Genomic DNA, 22,468 nt, shown 5'->3' on the forward strand with positions numbered 1-22,468 from the left:
TGTATTTCCCTCAGTTCCTCCATCTCACTAGACTCTTGGTCCCTTACTATTTCTGGAAGATTATTTATGTCCTCCTTAGTGAAGACAGAACCAAAGTAGTTATTCAATTGGTCTGCCATGTCTTTGTTCCCTATGATCAATTCACCTGTTTCTGACTGTAAGGGACCTACATTTGTCTTGACCAATCTTTTTCTTTTCACATATCTATAAAAGCTTTTACAGTTGGTTTTTATGTTCCCTGCCAGCTTTCTCTCAATCTTTTTTCCCTTTCCTAATTAAGCCCTTTGTCCTCCTCTGCTGGTCTCTGAATTTCTCCCAGTCCTCAGGTGTGCCGCTTTTTTTTTGCTACTTTATGTGTTTCTTCTTTGGACTTGATACTATCCCTAATTTCCCTTGTCAGCCACGGGTGCACTACCTACCCTGGTTTATTCTTTTGTGAAACTGGGATGAACAATTGTCGTAGTTCATCCATGCGATCTTTAAATGTTTGCCATTGCATATCCACCGTCAACCCTTGAAGTATCATTTGCCAGTCTGTCTTTGCTCATTCACGTCTCATACCTTCAAAGTTACCCTTCTTTAAGTTGAGAACCTTTGTTTCTGAATTAACTATGTCACTCTCCACCTTAATGAAGAATTCCACCATATTATGGCCACTCTTACCCAAGGGGCCTCGCATGACAAGATTGCTAACTAACCCTTCCTCATTGCTCAATACGCAATCTAGAATGGCCTGCTCTCTAGTTGGTTCCTTGACATGTTGGTTCAGAAAACCATCCCACATACATTCCAAGAAATCCTCTTTCTCAGCACCCTTACCAATTTGGTTCACCCAATCTATATGTAGATTGAAGTCACCCATTATAACAACTGTTCCTTTATTGCACGCATTTCTAATTTCATCACATTTCTAATGCCATCCCCAACCTCACTACTACTGTTAGGTGGCCTGTACACAACTCCCACCATTATTGAGGATGCTTACCATTCCTGATACAATATCTCTGATCCATTACCATCAGGAAGGAGGTATAGAAACATCAGAACTTCTTCCCTCAGGCTAGAGACTGATGAATACCCGGCCTCCACCTAGATCTCGTCACTAGGACAGAGAGCAGTTTACAACACGTATTTTGAATTATATTTTATTAATTCATTTATAATATAATATTGTGGTTTATGTGCTGTGTGTGTTTATGTGGGTGCACTGTGGATTGGAGGAATGTGGTTTCATTTGGTTGTATATATGTAGTCAAATGACAATAAACTTGAACTTGAAAAACACAAACCGCCAGGCTGAAGGACGAGGTTTATGGGTTACATCAACAGTTTTCTTTGAAGCGCTGTCTCTTTAAGGTTCTGTTCTTTGGGTTTGTTGATATGATTTGATTCCAGAGGACGAGGTTTATGGGTTGCGTCAACTGTTTGGCTTTAAGGAGCTTTCCCCATGGTTCTGTCCCTTGAGTGTATTGAAATGATTTGATTCCAGAGGACAAGGTTTATGGGTCACACTAATTGTTTGCCTTAAGACACTATCCTTTTAAGGGTCTGTTGCCTGCGCATGGCTGCTACATCGGAAATCGATTGGTCGCGCCCGATTCCCAAACAAACACCGGGCGAAAGTGATGCGCCGTAGTAAATTTACCAATCTAACCTGATGACCGGTACAAGCGACCAATCCCCGCATACGATTACCCTTGAATGACAGGCCTCTCTCCCAATGGCTACTGGCTAAGGCGGAGACCCCCACCACGCCTCCGGATTGCTGTCCAATCGCGCTCTCGGTGGAGGGTTGGGGGCGGGCGGATTCCTCGCTCTCAAGTTCGGTTGACGGGCAGCGTAGTAGTAGCGGCAGCCGTGAATGGGAGGGGAGGTGTCTCCTCTGTGTGAGGCGCATTTATTTTCATTTTTTTTGAAACCAGCTAAGCGGCTTTGGATATTTGTTTTGATAAGGAAAACATAGCCCTGGGGTTGCGGAACATGGAGGAAGGGTCCGGTGAAGGTGACATGTTTACCGTTGAGCACGAGCTGAAGAACGGTAAGAGCGCGATCCCGGCCTGGAGTCGCGCTTAACGGTGTTTTAATGCAGCCCGCCAACGGCAGGCAGTCTAAAAGAAGCGTTTACGTCCCCTTTAAGTTGGCGAAACACCGTGCACCGGGGAGGTTGGCAAGTATACCTTTGCAGGGATGTTGCCTTTTCAAGCTCTTCCTCCCCCCCCCCCCACCCCCGGACGACTATGCAGAAACTTTATAATCTCAAAAAAAAAACAATGTTGTAGTCTTTTAAAATATCATGACAGCTGTATGTTTGCAGCTGTCCTTGGCAATAAATTTTGCATTTGTTGTTCAAGGTGGGTTTTTTTTTTGTGTTCATCACTGTGAGGCAGTGAGCCTCGAGACGTTGTGATTTGGATTTAATAAAATTGCTTTACTTGAACGCACACAATGTCGGTGGTCAGGTGGCATCTGTGGAGAGGGCTTAAATAGTGAGAAGCGTCTCGGACTGAAACGTCGATTGTTTATTCCCCACTGTAAATGCTGCCTGACTTGTTGAGTCCCTCCAACATTTTATGTGCGTTGCTCTGGATTTCCAGCATCTGTTCATGATTGTACTGTACTTGATGAGTCTATTTTGGTAATCTTCTTGAATTTACAGTAGGATGTGTATTATGCCCACACTTGCCCAGCAGTTGTCTTCATGGATGTCTCTATTTGTGGTCCACTGCATTGGTGAATATGTTGCATCCGCACGCTTGGTCTAATGTACGGTTTGTAATAGAAGTAGGGAACTACTCTGCGCGTAAAGATGTTTTTTTCGTCTCTGTTAAAACCTTTCTGGGGGTGGAGAAGGGAAGTAAAAACCACAATTGTTCCCGCTGCCGGGATTAACAGTGATGGACTTCAAAGGTATTTTGCAGGTTGTTTGGCAGTTCAGGTCGGAACATTTTCTGCCTGCAAACGCATTATTTCTGACAATTGTCAGTTACGTTTTAATTGGGGGCTTGAGAGCTGTATCCAGACAGATTTGTATTCTTTGCGTGACAACAAAAAACCGATAGAACGAGGCTGAAACCTGTTATCTGAGCGACATCATAGCGAGTTTTTAAGATAGAAATTGAGTATATTATTTGACTGTTTTATTTAAGAAATCTATTGAGAGTCTTATAATGTTTCTTAAAAATTCTTGTATGTTTTATTTTCTTTTTAGTGCAATTGATGCTCCTTTCCGTGCAAGATATCTTAACCTATACGAAGCTATGAAATCAATGGGCGGGGACGGGAGTTAAACTGAGTGTGCATTAATGTACAGTAGTGGGAGCAGTTAGCACCTTCGGAGATATCATGCTGTTGGAAAAATGCGACACATTTTATTTCAACACGAATGCACGATTGTACAGAAGTCTGCCTTTATTTGGATTTTTTTTGTGTTGTGCAAACTGTATTCATTGAGAAGCAGCTAGGGGAGCGGGGGAAAGCATCTGCTTCTGTCAGTGTCCCAGTTCGTTGTGGTAAATGCTGGAGCTTTGCAGCAACAGGGTGTTGTGAACCAAAATTTACAACCCATCCTACTTGGATATGTAAGTCGTTTTGCTACGTGAGCAGACAAACCTGGGTAGATGTGGTGAGCAGTTTTCAGATCTACAGATGTAATAATCTTTGAGATTGTGGATTGAACAAGTGCTGAAAGGGAAAGTTTCTCGACCTCAGGATATCCGAAAGGTCTTTTATAGTCAACGATATATTATTGGCATTGCTATAACATAAAGACAACAATCATAACAATCATAATTCAACAAGGACAACAAAGACTCACTAGATGGAAATGTTTTTTTTCTGATGCACTTTGAGCCAGGGCATTGGAGAAGCTCTTTAGGATAATTTTGCTTTGCAGTGACAATAGACATTGTTTACAGCCTGTTTTAAATGACTGTGTGTCTGATAGAACAGCAGCTCCTCAATCTTAACACTGAAGTGTTAGTTGAGATTTTTCACATCTGCTTCTTTTGAGTCATCCAACTTGGAGGTTGTGTGTTTTATCTCTAAGTACACAGTCATACTAGACTTGAAGTCTCAGTTTGGAAAGATTAAATTACTTAAGAAGTGTTCTGTATTTAAGAACAGATTCATTAGCCCGTGCTGAATTTTCGTGGATGTCTGTGAAGAGTACAAATTTTAGGTTTATAATAAATATATATATATTTCTGATATTAAATGAGCCTTTGAACCTTTGTGTGCTTTCCTACCCATGCTGCAGGTTAATGGAAGCTTTTGAATTAAAATTGAAATGATCTCATTTAGTACCAGAAGGAATTTTAGTTTTGTAGCATCTTGTGCATCAAGTAGATTCAGGAAGACACTTGGCCATTTGCTCAGCTGTTGTGCACTTTTCCCAAAGTATTTTGGACACTGCATGTAATTATGGCAATTGAACAGAACTTCAATATTTAATCTACAGTCCAGGTGGTATATAGAATAACTCCTTGTTCAAAAAATTTGCTTGGTTCTTTGTCTAGAAGTAGCTTTATTTAATCTATTGTTCAGAACAACTGCAAGGTTGTTGAGTTTTTAAAAGGATTGCATTTGAGAAAGGAGGATTGATTTAAAGGAGATGAAAGGGTTCATGGTTTTGGGATTGTGTTGGCAAAAGGAAGAGATACAGTAATGAAGAGTTTTGGGCCACAGTGTAATCAGTGTTAATTTAAATACACTATTGTGGAATAGGAAACTGAAAATATTATAACTATTTAGAAGAACAGTAATTGTAATAGCTTAAGTTTAAGACCTGAAAATGTGAAAACGTTGGTAGAGGAAGAGACGGAGATGTAATCCTCTCAGAGGACTAGCAATATTTTCTGTCTATGTTAGACAACAATGGGATGAGGAGTGGTGGATGTTTAGTGTGAACATAACAGCAGATCACTAGGCTTTTTAAGATAAGTAATGTTCTTGTATACCTACTTCAAATTGGCAACAATCATACGAGCACTCAAGAACTGCCTCAGTAACAGCTCAATAAGCTGCCTCAATAACTATCAACCAGTAGCATTCATATCTACTGTAATGAAGTGCTTAAAGGTTGATTATGACTAAATTAATTCTTGCCTGATCAAGGACCTAGACCCCTGCAATTTATCCATTTGTTGTTTTTAACAGGTCCACGTGAATGCAATCTCACTGGTTCCTTTCCATTCTGCTTGGAGCACCTAGACAACAGCAATATGTATGTCAGACTGCTGTTATTGATTATAGATCAGTGTTCAGTGCTATCATCCCTTCAGTAATAACCACCAAGCTTCTAAACCTGATCCTCTACCTCTTGCAACTGGAACCTTGACTTCCTCGTTCGGAGATCAGTCAGTATGGATCAGCGATAACCTCTCCTTGCTGGCAGGCAACACAATGCATCTCAAGGGTGTGCGCTTAGCTCACTGCTGTACTCTTTACACCAATGGCTATGCACAGCTCAAATGCCATCTATAAATTCTCAGTTGACACCAATGTTGTAAAATCTTAGTGAAACAGCATACAAGAGTGAGGTAGATTGGCTGATTGAGTGGTCTTGCAAAAGTAACCTCTCACTCAGTGAAACAAAACTAAGGAATGGGAAATTGGGAGATCACACATTGGTGGAAGAGGTGAGCATCTTCAAGTTCCTGGAAGTTCTCTGAGGATCTGTCCTGGTCTAACATGCTGAAGAAGGCATTCCAACTGTTCCTCTTGGTTAGGAGTTTGATGAGATTTCTTATATCACCAAATACTTACAAATTACCATAGATTACAACAGTCACATCCTGTGGCGGAGCATCTTGTGTACAGGATTGCAAGAGAATGTAGAGGGATGTAGACTTAGGCATCTTATCATGGCCAAAGGGCTGTCCACTAGTAAGGACATTTTCAAGAGGTGGTGCTTCAAGAAGGTGTCATTGATCAATAAGGGACGCTCACCATCAGGGACATTAAATCTTCTCATTATCACTGTCGGGAGGAGGTACAGGAGCTTGAAAACCCATGTTCAGTTGTTCAGGAAAAGCTTCTGCTCAGTTACTACATTTCTGAACAATTCCTGAACCCATGAAGACTACCTATTCTTCCTCATTTGCATTATTTTATTTTGCCATTTGGCTATTTGGCTTGCACTGTATTGTGCTGTCAAAACAAGAAAATTCATATTATTTAAGAGTGATAATAAGACCATTAAACAGCAGAATTAGGTCATTTGGTCCATTCGAGTCTACTTCGTCACCTCATTCTGACCAGTTCTCTCTTCCAGGAGTCCCTTTTGAGGCTCCATACAATTGTAGCAAGCCCTTCTTGCCAAACTTCACACCTCATTGACCGCCACCCCCTCCACCCTAATTTACCTAACCTGATTTTTTTTCCCCCTTTGTTCTATTCTCACCAACTTTTCTGGATATTGTATTCAAGACATATGCTAATACTTGTGTTATAATACCATCACTTCCTCCTCTTTAGGAACTTCTAACAGTTTTAGCAATCGTGGATGTGCTGTAATATGACATATATAAAAATATGGATTAAAAGTAGCTGAGCACAGTTGATACAGAATAATTGGAACCTTTTAGTATGTTGCTATACAATATGTTTTTTAATATATAGAAATGTCATAGATTGAGGATTAACCATTGGCAGAAAAAAGAAAATAGGAATAAGCTACTCATCATTATTTTGTTAGGAATCCATGACTTGATCAGACACTGAAGAGATCAGTGCAGGTGTCTAGGCAGTCATAATTTGAGTGCTTTGGTATTGATTTATTATTATCACATGCACCAAGATACGGTGAAAAGCTTGTCTTAAGTACTGTGTATGCAGATCAAATTATTACACAGGACATTAAGGCAAATGATCACCAGACCAGGCACAAGGGACTGATGGACATGATTACATTTGTTATGTAGTTTTGAAGCACCTTACTTATAACCAACAATCTCTTGGGCCATGAAGGTAGAGAATTTCTTGTATTCATAACAATACTCTGGTTCTATGGCTGATTGACACCCGTGAGACATCCATGGACTCTGCTTGAAAGTGCTGTACTCAATATTCTCAGTTGGTTTCTGTGCACTCCCACAGATACTTTGGGGGTTCTTAATCTTCCCACAGTTTGATTAGTCATGGGCAAGAAATTCCTACAAGTTTGTGGGCTTATTACATTTAAAAAAAAGTTTTGAAGTCATCTCAGTGTTTTCTTTGTTCCCAGTAATCCCTTGTCCTGAGGGACCTTTGGATAGAGTGCAAAATAATAGTGTTAAAACAAAAATAATCAATTTACTCTTGCTCCCTTTTTACATGCTCTAATTTTGTAAATTTTTTATTTTGTTAACCTTTTTGGTCCAAAAGTGCCAATGTGAAAGACAGGACATGGTAGTTAAAGTGGGACTTGCTGGAGACTTGAAGAATCATTAGCTTTGATCATTTAACTATTATACCAGGTACAACTGAAAAGCCAGGTTGGTGTCCTTGAATTCAAGTGGACAATGGCATCAATCCAGTGACTGCATTTTGATAGTGTTGTTTACTAGGTACTTGTATCCTGTTATGGTGCAAAATAAGCAGCTGATTAATTGACATAATAGCTTTTAAATTTGGGGTTACATTGGGACATTTACAGTTTTCTAAAAACTCTGCTTGTTTTGGTTTTAAATTGTTTGCAGTTGAGCTTGGAATATTTGATGTAACACCCTTTAATGGGTGTCATTGTTTTACCAATGCCTAAATAGTGACTTGACACTGATACTTATTTAAAAGTAAGTATAGTTTTTATTGATGAGTAAATGTTAGCTGATATCCTATTTTATTTTTTACTCTACTGTTCTATTTTCATAACATGATTATGACCCTGGGGTATCTTGCATAGGTCTGGTCTCCCTACCAAAGGAAGCGATTGTCAGGGTATATGTTGTAAAGGTTCACCCAATGTTATTTTTGGGATGGAGAAGGAATGCAATTTATCTTAAAAAGTGATTAAGCACTGCACTTTGTATAGAAAAAATCTTATAGAGCTTGATTGGATAGTGTAGCAGAGACGCTTCCCCTGCCTGAGATTGTTCTCATGAATGGCATGAAAAAAAACGTCTTCACCCAGAAGGTAGTGGGTCTTCGGAATTCTCTGTCCAAGCACTTGCAGAGTACAGATTACCCTCATCCCCTAATGTTACTGGCATTCGGGGAAAAGAAATATGTCCTTGTGGAATTCACAAATCGCTGTCCAAAATTTGAGATACAAAATAAGAGTTCCCTTTTCAGGGTTTGGGTAGAAAAAAGCTTTTTTTTTTCCAACTTGTGTTTCCTAATGCCTGCACGGATGACATGGCTTTGCATTGTAGAAAATTGTGATATGAACACAAACCCTCAATGCCATTGTCTCCTGTAAACCTGAGACAGCTTGAAAAATTAATGATATTGAGAGAAGTTGAGTTCTGGGAAGAAATTAGCTTTGATATTAAAAAGGTCTCACTAAATGGCAGAACAAGCACTAGGGCTAAATGCCCTACCCCTTCTATTTCTTGCATTCTTTCATCCAGTCAAAGCTGCTTGCAAAAGATTGGGAGTCGGTCATCTTGCGAAAGTATGAATTGCGAATATGTTGATGGACATTGAAGTAGGAACTCCTCTGTATTCTCTCATTTTATTATCAAATAAACCCCTTTTAACATGCAACATTAGTCCACTGTTTTAATAGTGGCTTGCTGAAAGTTGTTTGTATAGAATATATTGATATCTAGTAGATCAATGTTCCTAAACTTGTGACACCACGTTTTATTATGCATATTTTTAACTGAGCATTGACGATCATTTATGGCTTACAATATTTAATAGTTTTAAAAATGATTGGATTGGGCAGTAATAGAATGACAATCTCAACAGTTCAGCCAAACTTGTCCATGCTGACAAAGCTGCATATCTGACCTTATCCCATTTGCTTGCATTTGGCCCATATCCTTCTAAACCTTTACTATTTATCTACCTCTCAATTGTTATAATTATAGCTTGTTTCTTTCTATGGCAAGCAGCCTCTTGTTTCATCTTTAAATCTTTCCCTTCTCACCTTAAACCAGGGGTTCCCAACCTGGGGTGCGACAAGAAGTGGCTTGTGTCCTTGAGTGAAAGTCACAAGTCATCACAGCCAGCTGCTAGTGTGCCTTGAGAAGTGGTAGTAACGTTTGTCCCAAGCACATTCCAGTCTCCCACTGCCCGAGTCAGCATTGAGGATTCTCATCAGTGTTACCTGGGAGTTACACCTCAGAGTTGAGGAGTCTCATCAATGTTAGCTAGAAGGTTACATCTGAGTTAAAAATCATCTCATAATGCCAAATTCTTTATATATCCCGAATCAACCATCGAGTAACGATTTCGCGTTAAAACCAAACCCGCAGACAGTAGCTAAATTATTCAATTAAAAAATTTTAAAAAGCTGCATTTTGATAAAAAGCAGCTGAAGTCATTCATTCGTATTTGTCTCAATGGATTAAAGAAGTTTTTGAATTTCAAAAGTTTTTTTCCCTTAAAAGGCTTTAATCTTGAATCGTGTTAGTTGAGGAGGTATCATGGTTAGCACTGAGGACTTTGAATCGTGTGATGGGAGTTCATATCTCCGGTAATCATTGGAAATAGGTGTGTAAATTCAGTAGAGAGTAGCCTAGTAATTCGCATCGCCTCCCCGTAACATTTCCACCTGATGATTTATCTTGGCGTAACCGCAGATAATATCATGATATAATATTCGAAAGTGTATTTCTAGCGATACTTTGCTATAGAGGTGCCTGGTTGAGAAAAGCGGTAATCCCTGACTTGGTCAGATAGTTTTTCTCCTATTAGCTCATATTTTTCCCTTCATTAACCATTCATCATGTCAAAAAGAAGGCAATTGAATGATAACTATGTGTGCTTTGGTTTCACGTGCACAACTGGAAATGATGGCTTGCAAAAACCCCAGTGCATTCTTTGTAGTGATGTGTTTTCCACCTCAAATCTGAAGCCATCCAAGCTTCAAGAGCACTTCAAGAACAAGCATGGCTGAGCTGATGTCGAAGGACATGATGTTGGGTCATTGAAAATCAAAAGAGCTCATTCTGATTCACAAGGAACTCTTCCAAAATTAGGTTTCGTTTCTGTTGAAAAATCACAACTTCTTGCTTCATACAAAGTGCATATAAAGTGGCCAAATCCAAGAAGGCCCATACAATTGCGGAAGATCTCATCAAACTATGTGCATTGGAAATGGCAGCAATTTTCCTGGGCAAAGAAGCAAGAAAAAAATTTGAACAGGTGCCCCTATCAAATAATGTCATTCACAACCGAATCAATGATTTGAGTGAAGATATTTTGTACCAAGTTATCTCAGATATCAGAGCTAGTCCTCTTAAAATTTCTATTCAGTTGGATGAGTCAACTGATGTCTCCAGTTGTAGTCAACTCATCACATTAGTGAGGTATGTCAATGATGGTGCTGTGAAGGAAGATTTCCTGTTTTGTGAAGATCTGAAAACAAACACAACTGCAAAGGATGTGATGCAGCTGGTGAAAGACGTCTTTGCCAAACATGATTTAGATGTCAAAGTCATTGGTTCTGTTTGCACTGACGGGGCACCTGCAATGCTTGGAAATAAATCTGGCTTTTCTGCATTGATGAAAAAAGAGATTCCAGACTTGCAAGTTACCCATTGTTTTCTTTATCAGCATGCTTTGGCATCAAGAACATTGCCTCCAAATTTGAAGAAAGTCGTTGATACTTGTGTGAAGATCATCAACTGGATCAGGGGGGGATCTGGGAAGTGAGCATTCACTTTTGCTTTTCCGCACAGAAGTCCATTGGTTGTCGCGAGGATAAGCTTTAACCCGCTTCCTTGAACTGCGGAAAGAAATCAAAGTTTTTCTGGAGGATCGTGAATGTGATCTGGTTGGAGCAATGGAATCTCAGGAATTTGCCCAAATGCTGGCTTACTTAGCTGACATTTTCACTTGTATGAATGACGTGAGTGTTTCTTTGCAAGGAAAAGGGATAAACATATTGAAGGCTTGTGAAAAGTTGAATGCCTTCAAAGAAAAGTTACGCCTTTGGCGTCGAAGGATGGAAAGAGGCAGTCTCTCAAAATTTCCTACACTCGAAGAGATGGTTGATGATGCTGGATCCATAACTCCTATTGTGCATGAAGAAATTGTGGCTCATTTGGAAATGCTGCCAGAATCGTTTGATGGATATTTTGCTGCTGGAGACCTGAAGATTTCAGAAGACTGGATATTCTGACAATTTGGAGAAAATGTCAGATGATGAAGAGCTGAAGGAAGATCTTATTGATTTGTGGACAAATCAAGCTCTTGAAATACAATTTGAAAGCAAGACTTTGGAGGAGTTTTGGTGTGCAGCACTGGATATGTTCCCAAGACTTGGTAGAAAAGCACTCCGTGTCCTCATTCCATTTGCAACAACATACTTGTGTGAGTCTGGATTCAATTCTCTTTTGTCAATCAAGAATAAATCTAAGAATCGCCTGAATCCACAGGCAGACCTGGGGATCGCAGTCAGCAAGAAAGTTCCACGTTTTGACAAAATCATGAATGAGAAGCAGGAGCAAAGAAGTCATTGAATTTTATGTTCACAGTTCGGATTGATTTTACTGTTTACAATTTTTTCTGAATAAATTAGAATCTAATTGCTCAATTTATATTTGCACTGATTTTATGCACTGATTTAAAAGCTTATTCTTTTAAATTCAATTTGTTCACCCGCAGTATTGTATGTGGTTCAATTTGTGGTTCAAAAATTAGAAATTAGACTTCTTCATCTTCAAATGTGATATTACTTTTGTAGGGGGTGCAAACATTAATCAAACATTTCCTAGGGGTGTGGGGCATAGAAAAGGTTGGGAACCACTACCTTAAACTTATACCCTTTAGTTTAAATCTTCCTTTGCTGATAGAGTATGTGTGTAAAGACTGTAACCATCCTCCTTATCTATGCCTAGAATGTTCCTTTTGATCCGAGGAAAGGTCGGTCTATCCAGTTTCTCCTTATAGCTCAAGCAGTCCACGTCCCTTTGAATGTTTCTGCAAACTTTCCAATTTAGTTACATTTTTCCTACAGCATGACAAGCAGAACTGTACATAGTACCTTTGCGTCTGTAACATGATGTCCCAATTCTTTTTCTTGGAGCCCTGAATGATAAAGGCACCACCTTCGCAATGTTATCTAACTTTGTCACCATTTACAGGGAACTAGGTACTTGCACCTTGGGTTTCTCTGTACAACGTCACTGCCCACGGCCCTGCCATTCACTGTTTCTGTTGCTGTAGTTTATCATCCCAAAATGCATCACTTTGCATTTGTTTGAGCTAAATTCCATCGCCATTCTTATTCTCACTTGGTTGCCTTAAATTCCGAGGCAATCTTCTTCACTGTCCTCTGCCATCAATTTTGGTGTAATTTTAATATTTGCTAGCTATATCCTCATCCAAAAAATTGCTAGATATGACAAACAATGGACCTAGAATTAATCCCTGCAGCACACCACCGGTCCCAGTCCTCCAGTCTGAAAATGACCCTTCGCTACCGCCAAGCTAACTCTGAGTTCAGTTGACTAGCTCACCCTGGATTCCAGATGATCTAACCAGCATTATTTTACCATCTGGGCTCTTCAGGTATAGAAGCCTGAAGGCACATGCTCAGCGATTCAGGAACAGCTTCTTCCTCTCTGCTATCCGATTCCTAAATGGACATTGAACCCAGGAACACTAACTCACTATTTTAATATATTATTTCTGTTTTTGAACCATTTTAATCTATTCAGTATACATATACTGTAACGTGCTGTCGACGTTTCAGGCCGAGACCCTTTGTCAGGACCAGTCAGGAATGGTCTCGGCCTGAAACGTCGACAGCGCTTCTCCTTATAGATGCTGCCTGGCCTGCTGTGTTCCACTAGCATTTTGTGTGTGTTGTTTGAATTTCCAGCATCTGCAGATTTCCTTGTGTTTGCAGCACAAAATTAAGTTGTGTGGATTTTAATTTATTACTATTTCTCTTTAATTGTAGTGTTGGATGTATTCTTCAGACTTGAATTGTGTCCAGCAGGAATATTTTAAGTTGGGAATAGACTTGGATGAAATGCTGGTTATAAATCAATGTGGTAGTGATAGTGCTGGAAGCAATTTGAGATTTTATTTCTGGAAAAACTAATGTTGCACTTGTGTGTTCCATCAATTTCTCTAATAAGCCTAATAACTGTGCTACTATTTTTTTAAACAATTCTATGCTTTTGTAGTTTTTAATCTTTTAAAACCTACAGCAACATGAAAGTAGAAGTATGTGATATTTGGTCAGTTATATACTCTACATTTTGTGGAATCCTGGGCCACTTTGTTTACAATGGTGCTGTGTTTAAAAATTAATTCTGACCAAATCACCAAATCCGTTGCAGAAATGGAGCCTCAATCCTGCAGGAAATCTCTGCAGTGCTTCACTGTTGGCTGCTGACACTTATCCATGTAGTACTCTCCACAGCTGTACAGACAAACTGCCTTCTGTTTGGGCCAAAAACTTTCAAATTTTGACTCATTAGTCCAGAGCACTTGCTGCCATTGTTCAGGATCCTAATTCTTATGTTTTTGTGGTTGGGTGAGTGTCTTTGTTTTGCTTCCACATCAGAAGAATGACATTTTGGCAGCAATTCTTCCATGAAGACCTTTTCTGACAAGACTTCTCTGTACCGTAGAGGGGTTACATGGGTTCCAGTGGTTTCTGTGAGTTCAGAGCTGATGGCAGTGTTGTACTTCCGATTTGAAAGGAATGCCAGATTGATGTATCTCTTGTCCGCTGCATTTAGTTTTTGTGGCTGACCATTACATTTCTGATCTCAATCGTCCCCATTTCTTTGTACTTCAGAAGTGCTTGGATAGTACATCTTGAAACTCACGTCTCTGAAATTTCTGCTTGGGAGAGACCTTGCTGATATAAGATGACCATGTTGTATCTTGCTTCTATGCCTACTCTTGCCATGGTGTAAGAATTTATAATGATTTGAAGGTTTAACTGTCATATCTGCCACACCCTTGCCTTTTAATTTGGTTGTCCTTTGCCCAGTTTGATTCCTTCTACATTTGTTTGTTTCAGCTGGTAAGTTTAGTTCACATCTCAGTTTGTCATTGATCATGAGCTCTTGTTATCTTTGTTTAACTATGCACTGGGTTATATACTGACAAAGTAATCAAGCTTTTATTTGAAAGTGATCTATTAATTAATGTTACTTTCTTTTACAAAATAAATTTCTTTTAACATTTAATTTTTTTGAGAATGAACGTTTGGAAATCTAAAATTTGCTCTTTTCTACTGATTCACTAATGTAGAAGACAGAAATAAGCATCTAAAACAATATGTATTTAAAAAAAATCTAGTTTGCCTAAGACTTTTGCATAGTACTGTACCTTTCTCCTTACCTGGCTTCATCTATCACCTTCCAGTTTGTACTTCCCCTTCCCCCACCACCTTTTTCTGGCTTCTTCCCCCTTCCTTTCCTTTCCTGAAGTTTTTCAGCTCAAAATGTTGACTGTTTATTCCTCTCCATGGATGCTGCCTGACCTGCACTTCAGCTTATGCTGATTGTAAAAAAACAAAAGGAAATTTAATCACACGACACAGAAGTAGCTTCCTTTAGTTGGAAGTTAAGCTGCTGCTTTCTCCCGCAACTAGCCTGCCTCTTAGAACTTGATTTTTGTACTAATCAGTAAGAAAAGATTGCTTGAACCAGCCTTGTTAATGGAACAAGTTATTTATATTGCTCATCTCAGTCCAAAAATGACGATTGAAGTAACTTGACATATCTTAAAATGTATTTAATCTGAATCAGTAGTGGGTGTGGCAAATTAGAAAACAGATTTAGTGAGATTATTTTTGGTTATGCTAAGTGTAAAGGTTAGCTGGAGAGAAGATTGGGATTACATTAAACCTCGAATGTCTCAATCATGTTTTGTCAATTGCTGCAAGAGCCACTACAGGAACTTGTGGAATTATGCATAAATAACGAATTAGAGGTCCAAGTGCTGATTCCTGGAGCATCCCATGAGTTACAGGCCTTCAGTCAGAATCTTGCTTGAAGCGTATGGTCTGTCTATTGGGCAGCAGTGATCCCTCTCCTACTATTGAGATAAACTCTACAAGTAACAGGCATCTTATGAACCAGTGTACTGTAAGAAGCAAAACTTAATGCATCATTTACATGCTGAAAGTTAACATCTACAAGCTCTTCATGCAAATTAATCATTGGGAATTATGCAAAAACATAATTCAGGGATCACTGTTTCTATTAGTACTTTCTATAAGTTTTCAGTAATTAGCAAAGTACAGACTATACAGTGACATTGAATTGCAAGAAACACAAATATATTGCTAGTAAGAGAGGTCTTAACCTTTAGAGTTTACGCTAGCCTTTAGTTTGTTGAGGATCATCATTTTATTCTCATTGGCAAAATGTCCTTGGCATAAACTTTATTCCCTTTGTGTCAGTAGCAGGGAAACTTGGAGAAAAGTTCTTGGGGATCAGATTTGTGACTACTTGGAAAGGCAGGAACTGATTAAGACAAAACCAGCTTGTTTTTGTGTTTGGAAATGTTGGTTAACAATTTCTTTTTGAGGAGATTACTATGAAGGTCAATGAAAGCAAGATGATTAAATATGGAATACATTAGCAAGGCTTTGACAAGGTCCCGTATGGTAGGTTGGTCTGGGAAGTTAAAGCACGTGGCATCCAAGATATTTTGGTAGACTGGATCCAAAATTAACTTGATAGGAGGTGTAAGAGTGGTGGAGGATTGTTTTTCAGTGGTGTACTGTGGGGATGTGTGTGTAATATGAATGACTTGGATGAGAATCTCTATCCGGTATGGCATATTTGTTGAGAACATGAAGATTCACTTAATTGTAGAGAGTGAGGATTGTTGCTTAAGGATGCAGAAGGGCATGGGTCTAAGCAGATAGTACCTAATCCAAACAAACATCTGAAGTAGAGCATTTTTGGTTGTCTAATACTGGCAGGGTATATACAGTAAACAGCTGCCCAATAGACAGACCATATGCTTCAAGCAAGATTAGTGTTCCCTTTGTATATGTAAAGGGACCTTGAGGTGCAATTTCACATTTCCCTAAAAATGGCAACACAAGTTGATGGGGTGGTGAAGAAGGTGTTTAATTTGTTTGGCTTCGTAGGTAACCACACTAAAGGGAGATTATGGTAGTGCTTGAAATAGTGCTGAAGAGATTCACTAGTATGTTGCCTGGTATGAAAGGCTTTAGCTGCAAAGCGAGATTGGATACGTTCTGCTTGATCTCACTGGAGTGCGGGACACTGAGGGCTGGCCTTGTGGTAGTTTATAATTATTTTCCCTCAGGATAGGGAAGTTTAAAATTAAAGGACATGCATTTGAAGTGAGAGGGGAAATGTTTAAGTGAGATTAGAGGGGCAGAATATTAAATACAAAGCTGTTGGTTTATGGAATAAACTGCCAGGGAAGATAGTAGAGGCAGGTACAATCAGAGCTTTTAAAAAGCATGTGGACAGGCAAATGGATAGGAAATGAGAGGGATCTGAGCCAAACATAGGAAAATGGGATTAGCATAAGTAAACCTCTCATTTGGCATGGAATTGTCGGGCTAAAAGTCCTTGTTCTATGACTATATGCAGCCAATGAATCCTCTTTTTTGCAGCAGGAAATTATGTTTATCTGATCTTCTGCACTCTTTAAGACTCTCAAAAAAACATTTTAACAAAAATATCACCCAAGTTATTATTCAACATCTCCCTTTAACTGCCAGTGATTAAAGAAAATGACGTAGTGAGTAGAAGAATCTGGGAATGTGGAGAGAATAAAAAGTTGGTGAAAATAGGTGTGTTAATAGTCATCGTGGATACTGACAACTAAAGGACCGGTATCCATGTTCTGTGATTCTGACCTTGGCATATCTAATTGAAAATAGATGTAATTATGGTTTATTAGTAATAGTTGCTTAATGGTTGTCCTCCCCTTTTGCACTAGCATAACTTCTTTTCAAAAAGACACTTCTAATTCTTGTTGGATATTAATTTCTCACATTGTCAGATCTGTTGATGGTTGCCAAGTGCAGCAAAGCTTTTATGCATCGTTTGATGATTTGGTTCATTGTATATCCTTTGTGTACTTATTCTTTTGGCTTATAGCACAAATAGGCCCTAGATGGGAAATATTAGTTTAATTACGCAGTCTAACAGTTTTGCACAATTATCTTGCTAATATAAGATAAATAATGTTATAACCTGATACTTTGAACACTATCTTTTGTTTTGGTGTCTACTGTGGGTATACATGAAGAAAATTTGAGATTTTTCTCCCCCCCGTAATTGAGAAATCCAAATGACTTGGAGGTTATAGGTCCTTTCATGGTGTTGAAGACTGTGGTAAGTTCCTGATGTACAGTGTTACTGTGTTCCAAAAGTAAATCTTCTGGGTCTGCACTAGAGAACTGGTTTCAGTATATTGCAATAAAAGTGTTCCAGGCCTTCAGCATAACAATAAGACAAATGAGAAGAATTCAGCAAATGAAAACTTTTTGTATTGATTTGTAACACCCTGGGGTCTTGAAAATTGCTACGTAAATATGTTTTTCTTATATTTTCAGTTTTATCACTCTAGAATTGACCCTCCCCCTGAGTGGTAACTCATTTTTCTCTTTTCTTTTCCTTGGTGAATATGTATAAAGTATTCATTTAGGACTTTGCCCACGTCCTCTGGCTCTACTTGTGAAAGTGGCCTTTACAGGGACACATTCTTTCCCTGTCAGCCCTCTTGCGCTTAATATATTTACAATATCATGGGAATTTCCCTTAAATTTTATCTGTAAAAGATATTTTATTGGCCCAATTTTGCTCTCCGGATTCCTTAAATTCTCACCTATACCTGTTTTTCATTGATTAGAGATGCATGCAATTCCAGTTATCTACGTCTATATGTGCATTTTCCCTGATCAAACTTTCAATATGCTTTCTTGTCCAAGATACCCAAATCTTGTCATATTTGGCATTGATACTTACTGGAGCAGACCAGTTCTGAACTCTTTCTAACTACCTTAAGGCACTAACACTTTTCAGACACAATTTTACTAGCATGTATCTGCTCCCAGTCCATTTTTGCCAGCTCCTCCCACACTATTGAAATCTGTTGTCCCCAATTTCAAAACTGAAATTGAGGACCAACTTTGTCCTTTCCCACAAGTACCTGCAAACTTAAGGAATTTTGTTTACTGCACCCAAAAGTGAATACTTCAATACTTCAACACAGATTAGTTTAATTTCCTAAGATAATTATGAGAGCAATCTGTTCTTGCCTCTTTTTCTACTGGGGGGGGGGGGGAACAAGTTCAGACTTCCCTGGATATGTTCTAGCTTTTTTAAAAATATCGGAATTCTATTAGCTATCCACTAGTTCACCGGTAGTAGTCCTAATTTTACTGAATCTTTCTAATGCATAGTGACTCCGTTATTTCTTGTCTAGGTTTAATTAATGCAATTTATTTTTGTTCTGATGCTTTGATAAGGAAATAACAATCTTGGAGATGTTTAGGGAGCAACTTAAGTGAAGTCACTTGAATCCATTTGGAATGAATAACTATGTTAATCTTAACATCATTTGAATTTTGGACCTTCGTGGCCTGTGAGCTTCGCCAAGATCATAGTCTAGAATCATATTTGATGTTATTTTTTAAATACAGTAAACTTGTGGAACTTTCATAACTGTTAAAAGCCTCCTCAGCCTTCTACTTCAACTCTTAAAAGTTTTGAACCTGATAAAATCCCTTACACTTTTTAGCAGAATATTTAGTAAATAGTATGAGTATAAAAAATATAAAAATGAGTAAATATAAAATATAAAAATGAGTAAATAGTATGGATCTTTTTGAAATTTGGAATTAAGTGATTTTAATTTGTTATACCTAGCCCAGGCTCTGCATAGCCCATAGCCATGCATAAGACAGTAAATTTTATTTCAAGTATCATACAAGATAAGCATGAAAATACATAGAACATACCACCACAAAACACTACAGCACAGTACAGGCCCTTCAGCTCTCCATGTTGTGCCGACCCATATAATCCTTTTTTTAAAAAAAGTACTCGACCCACACTACTCCATAACCCAACATTTTTCTTTCATCCATGTATGATCTTTTGTGTTTTACGCATAAGGAGAGTGTAGTTGAAGACTGATTAACAGTAACATCCTCTTTGAATACTTGGCAAGTTGTATTGGTGAGTACAGTCGTTGAAGTTGAGTTATAGGAGTATATTAGGTTTCACTATTAGAATTACAGTGTAGAACAATTAAGTAAAAGATTAAAATGGTAACATGTAGTTGAGCCCTTTATTTGAAAGCTTATGCATGGAGTACTAGTGTTTGATATATAGTGTTTATCTTTTTTTGGAGAAATTCTCATGAAAGAAATGTGTTTACGCTATGTGCTCTTTCCCTCCCTGCATTATCCATGGATGCTGGATGGCTGAGAACAGGCTGAATGTTGCTAGGTCATCCTGCATGGCACAAGACAAATGATTGCAGTTGTATTATTCTGTATAGCTTTTCAGTGCATGTTCTTGAAAGTAGAGAGGAGTTTGGAAAAAGGATGGGATGCACTGTTTTATTTTTAAAGCAAGTTATTTAATGTATTCAAATTGTACATGCACATTTTTCTTTATTCAATTTACAATTGAATGATCATACTGCTGTAAAAGATGAAGGCTATTTCTTCCCCCCCCCCCCCCACCCATACACCACCTCCCTCACCTCCATTCAGGGCTCTAAACTTCCTGTCCAGGTGATGCAACATTCTACCTGTGAATCTGCTGGGATTGTGTTTTGTGTCTGGTGCTCCCAATGCAGCCTCTGCATTAGTGAGACCTGTTGTAAATTCGGGGACTGCTTTGTCGAACACCTCTGCACCATCTTCCACAAGTGGAACTTCCCAGTGGCCAAACTTTTTAATTCTAATTCCTGTTCCTGTTCTGACATTTCTATCCACAGCCGCCTCTTGTGCCAAAGTGAGGCCACCCTCAGGGTGGAGGACTGACGCCTTGTATACCTTCAACCTTGATATGAATATCTACCTCTCCTTCTAATGAACAAATTCCCCTCCCCCCCCCATTCCCCACTGACCTTTCACTTCTCACCTGCCTATTTTCCCCTGAGTCTCTTCCTGCCCTTTCTCCTATTGTCTGTTCCTATCAGATCCTTTCTTCTCCCATCTTTGACCTTACCCACCCACCTGGCTCAACTATCACCTTACAACTAACCTCTTTCCACTCTCCCCACATTTTTATTTGGGTATCTTAACTACCCCTCCCCCTTTTTCTCAGTCCTAAAGAAAGATCTTGGCTTGAAACATCAATTATATGCTCTTTTCCATAGATGCTGCCTGGCTTGCTGAGTTCCTCTAATGTTCTGTGTTGTTCTGGACTTGTAGCATCTGCAGATATTTTTCATGTTTGAGGATTCTGTTTTGCTAAAATCCTACCAACTTAAAATCTGTTTTGGAAGGATGGAAGTAAACCGCAATTTGATTATCCAGAAATAATGTTACAATTGTGTTAATGTATAAGCTTGGTTGCAGCAATTTTGTGAGACTTAGTTAGAATTGAGGATGAATTTGAATTGTTGTGCTAATCTCTTGAAGTTAATTTTTAACTGTAAATATTACCTGGAAAACAAATTGGTGATTTCTGATATTGTTAATGAATTGAGTATTACATCGTATGTGTATTTGTGTTGCCTCCATAAGTGGAGGGTATTAATAGTCCATTAATACTTTCAGCATTGAAAAATTCTTGCTGGGTTCAACCAGCTGGCTAAAAGAAGAATGTTTTCAGTCCACTATGTTGTGCTGACCATTATAAACTTACTCCAAGATCAATTTATCCCTTCCCTCCTGCACAACCCATAACACTCTATTTAAAAACATAAATATATGAGCAGGAGTAGGCCATCTGGCCTGTCAAGCCTGCTCTGCCATTCAATCAGATCATAGCTAATCTGGCATTATTTCCACCTACCTGTCTTTTCCTCATAACCCTTAACTCCTCTACTAAGCAAAAATCTATCCAACCTAGTCTTAAATATATTTACTGAGGTAGCCTCCACTGTTTAATTGGGCAGAGAATTCCACAGTTGCACTACTCTCTGGGAAAAGCAGTTCCTCCTCATCTGCGTCCTAAATCTACTCCCCTGAATCTTGAGGCTATGTCCCCTTGTTCTGGTCTTGTCTACCATTGGAAACAACTTTCCTGTCTTGGTACTATATCTACCTCTTTTTTATAATTTTGTATATTTCTATAAGATCTCCTCTCTTTGTTCTGAATGCCAGTGAATATAGTCCCAGGCGACTCAATATCCTCATAGTCTAACTCCCTCATCTCTGGCATCAACCTGGTGAACTGCCTTCAAAACCAGTGTTTGCTTCCTCAAGTAAGGAGGTCAGAACTGCTGGATTACTCTAGGTGCGGCTTCACTAGTACCCTGTGCAGTTGCAGCATACCCTCTCTTCTGTTAAATTCAATCTCTCTAGCAATGAAGGCCAACATTCCATTTGTCGTATTGATAGCCTGCTGCACCTGCAAACCAACCTTTTGTGATTCATGCACAAGCATTCCCAAGTCCTTCTGCACAGCAGCATGCTGCAATTTTTTTACCATTTAAATAATCTGCTCTTTCATTTTTTTCTTCTGAAGTGGATGACCTCATATTTACCAACATTGTACTTCATCTCCCAGACCCTTGCCCACTCGCTTAACCTATGTATCTACCTTATCTACATATATCTCTGTAGACTCTCCATATCTTCTGTACAATTTGCTTTTCCACTATATCTCAATTTGGTATCATCAGCAAACTTGCATACACTACACTTGGCCCCCTCTTCTAGATTGTTAATGTATATTGTGAATAATTGCGGACCCAGCACTGACCCCTGTGGCACACCGCTCACCACTGATTGCCAACCAGAGTAACACCCATGTATCCCAGCTCTGTTTTCTATTAGTTAACTAATCCTCTATCCATTCTAATACATCACCCCCAACACTTCGCATCCTTATGGATAAGTCTTTTATGTGGCACCTTATCGAATGCCTTCTGGAAATCCAAGTGAGTAATGTCCATCTGTTCCCCTCTATCCACTGTGCTCATTATATCCTCAAAGAACTCCAGTAAGTTTGTCAAACAGGACTTGCCTTTGCTGAATCCATGTTGCGTCTGCCTGATGGATCCATTTCTTCCCAGATGCCTTGCTATTTCTTTTTTAATGATGGTTTCAAGCATTTTCCTAACTACACATGTTAAACTAGCCTATAGTTACCTGCCTTTTGCGTACATCCTTTTTTGAACAGTGGTGTGACATTTGTCATCTTCCAATCTGTCAGAACCTGTCCAGAGAATT

At 38.9% G+C, this 22,468-nt stretch overlaps 1 protein-coding gene across 7 annotated transcripts in view; it reads left to right on the plus strand.

Moving 5' to 3' along the window:
- Positions 1-1,855: 1,855 nt before the first annotated feature.
- rps6ka5 (ribosomal protein S6 kinase, polypeptide 5) overlaps positions 1,856-22,468 on the plus strand; it is a 330,130-nt gene continuing 309,517 nt past the window's right edge. For 3 of the 7 annotated variants that reach the window (XM_059961120.1, XM_059961152.1, XM_059961162.1), the window contains exon 1: positions 1,856-2,038. In XM_059961120.1, coding sequence (XP_059817103.1) covers positions 1,981-2,038 — 58 coding nt within the window. In that variant the 5' untranslated portion in view covers positions 1,856-1,980. The remainder of the gene's footprint in view (positions 2,039-22,468) is intronic. The other 4 variants (XR_009510328.1, XM_059961128.1, XM_059961133.1 and 1 more) reach the window with 3 other exon arrangements.

Source organism: Hypanus sabinus, chromosome 2, assembly GCF_030144855.1.
Source record: "Hypanus sabinus isolate sHypSab1 chromosome 2, sHypSab1.hap1, whole genome shotgun sequence".
Classification (NCBI taxonomy): Eukaryota; Metazoa; Chordata; class Chondrichthyes; order Myliobatiformes; family Dasyatidae; genus Hypanus; species Hypanus sabinus.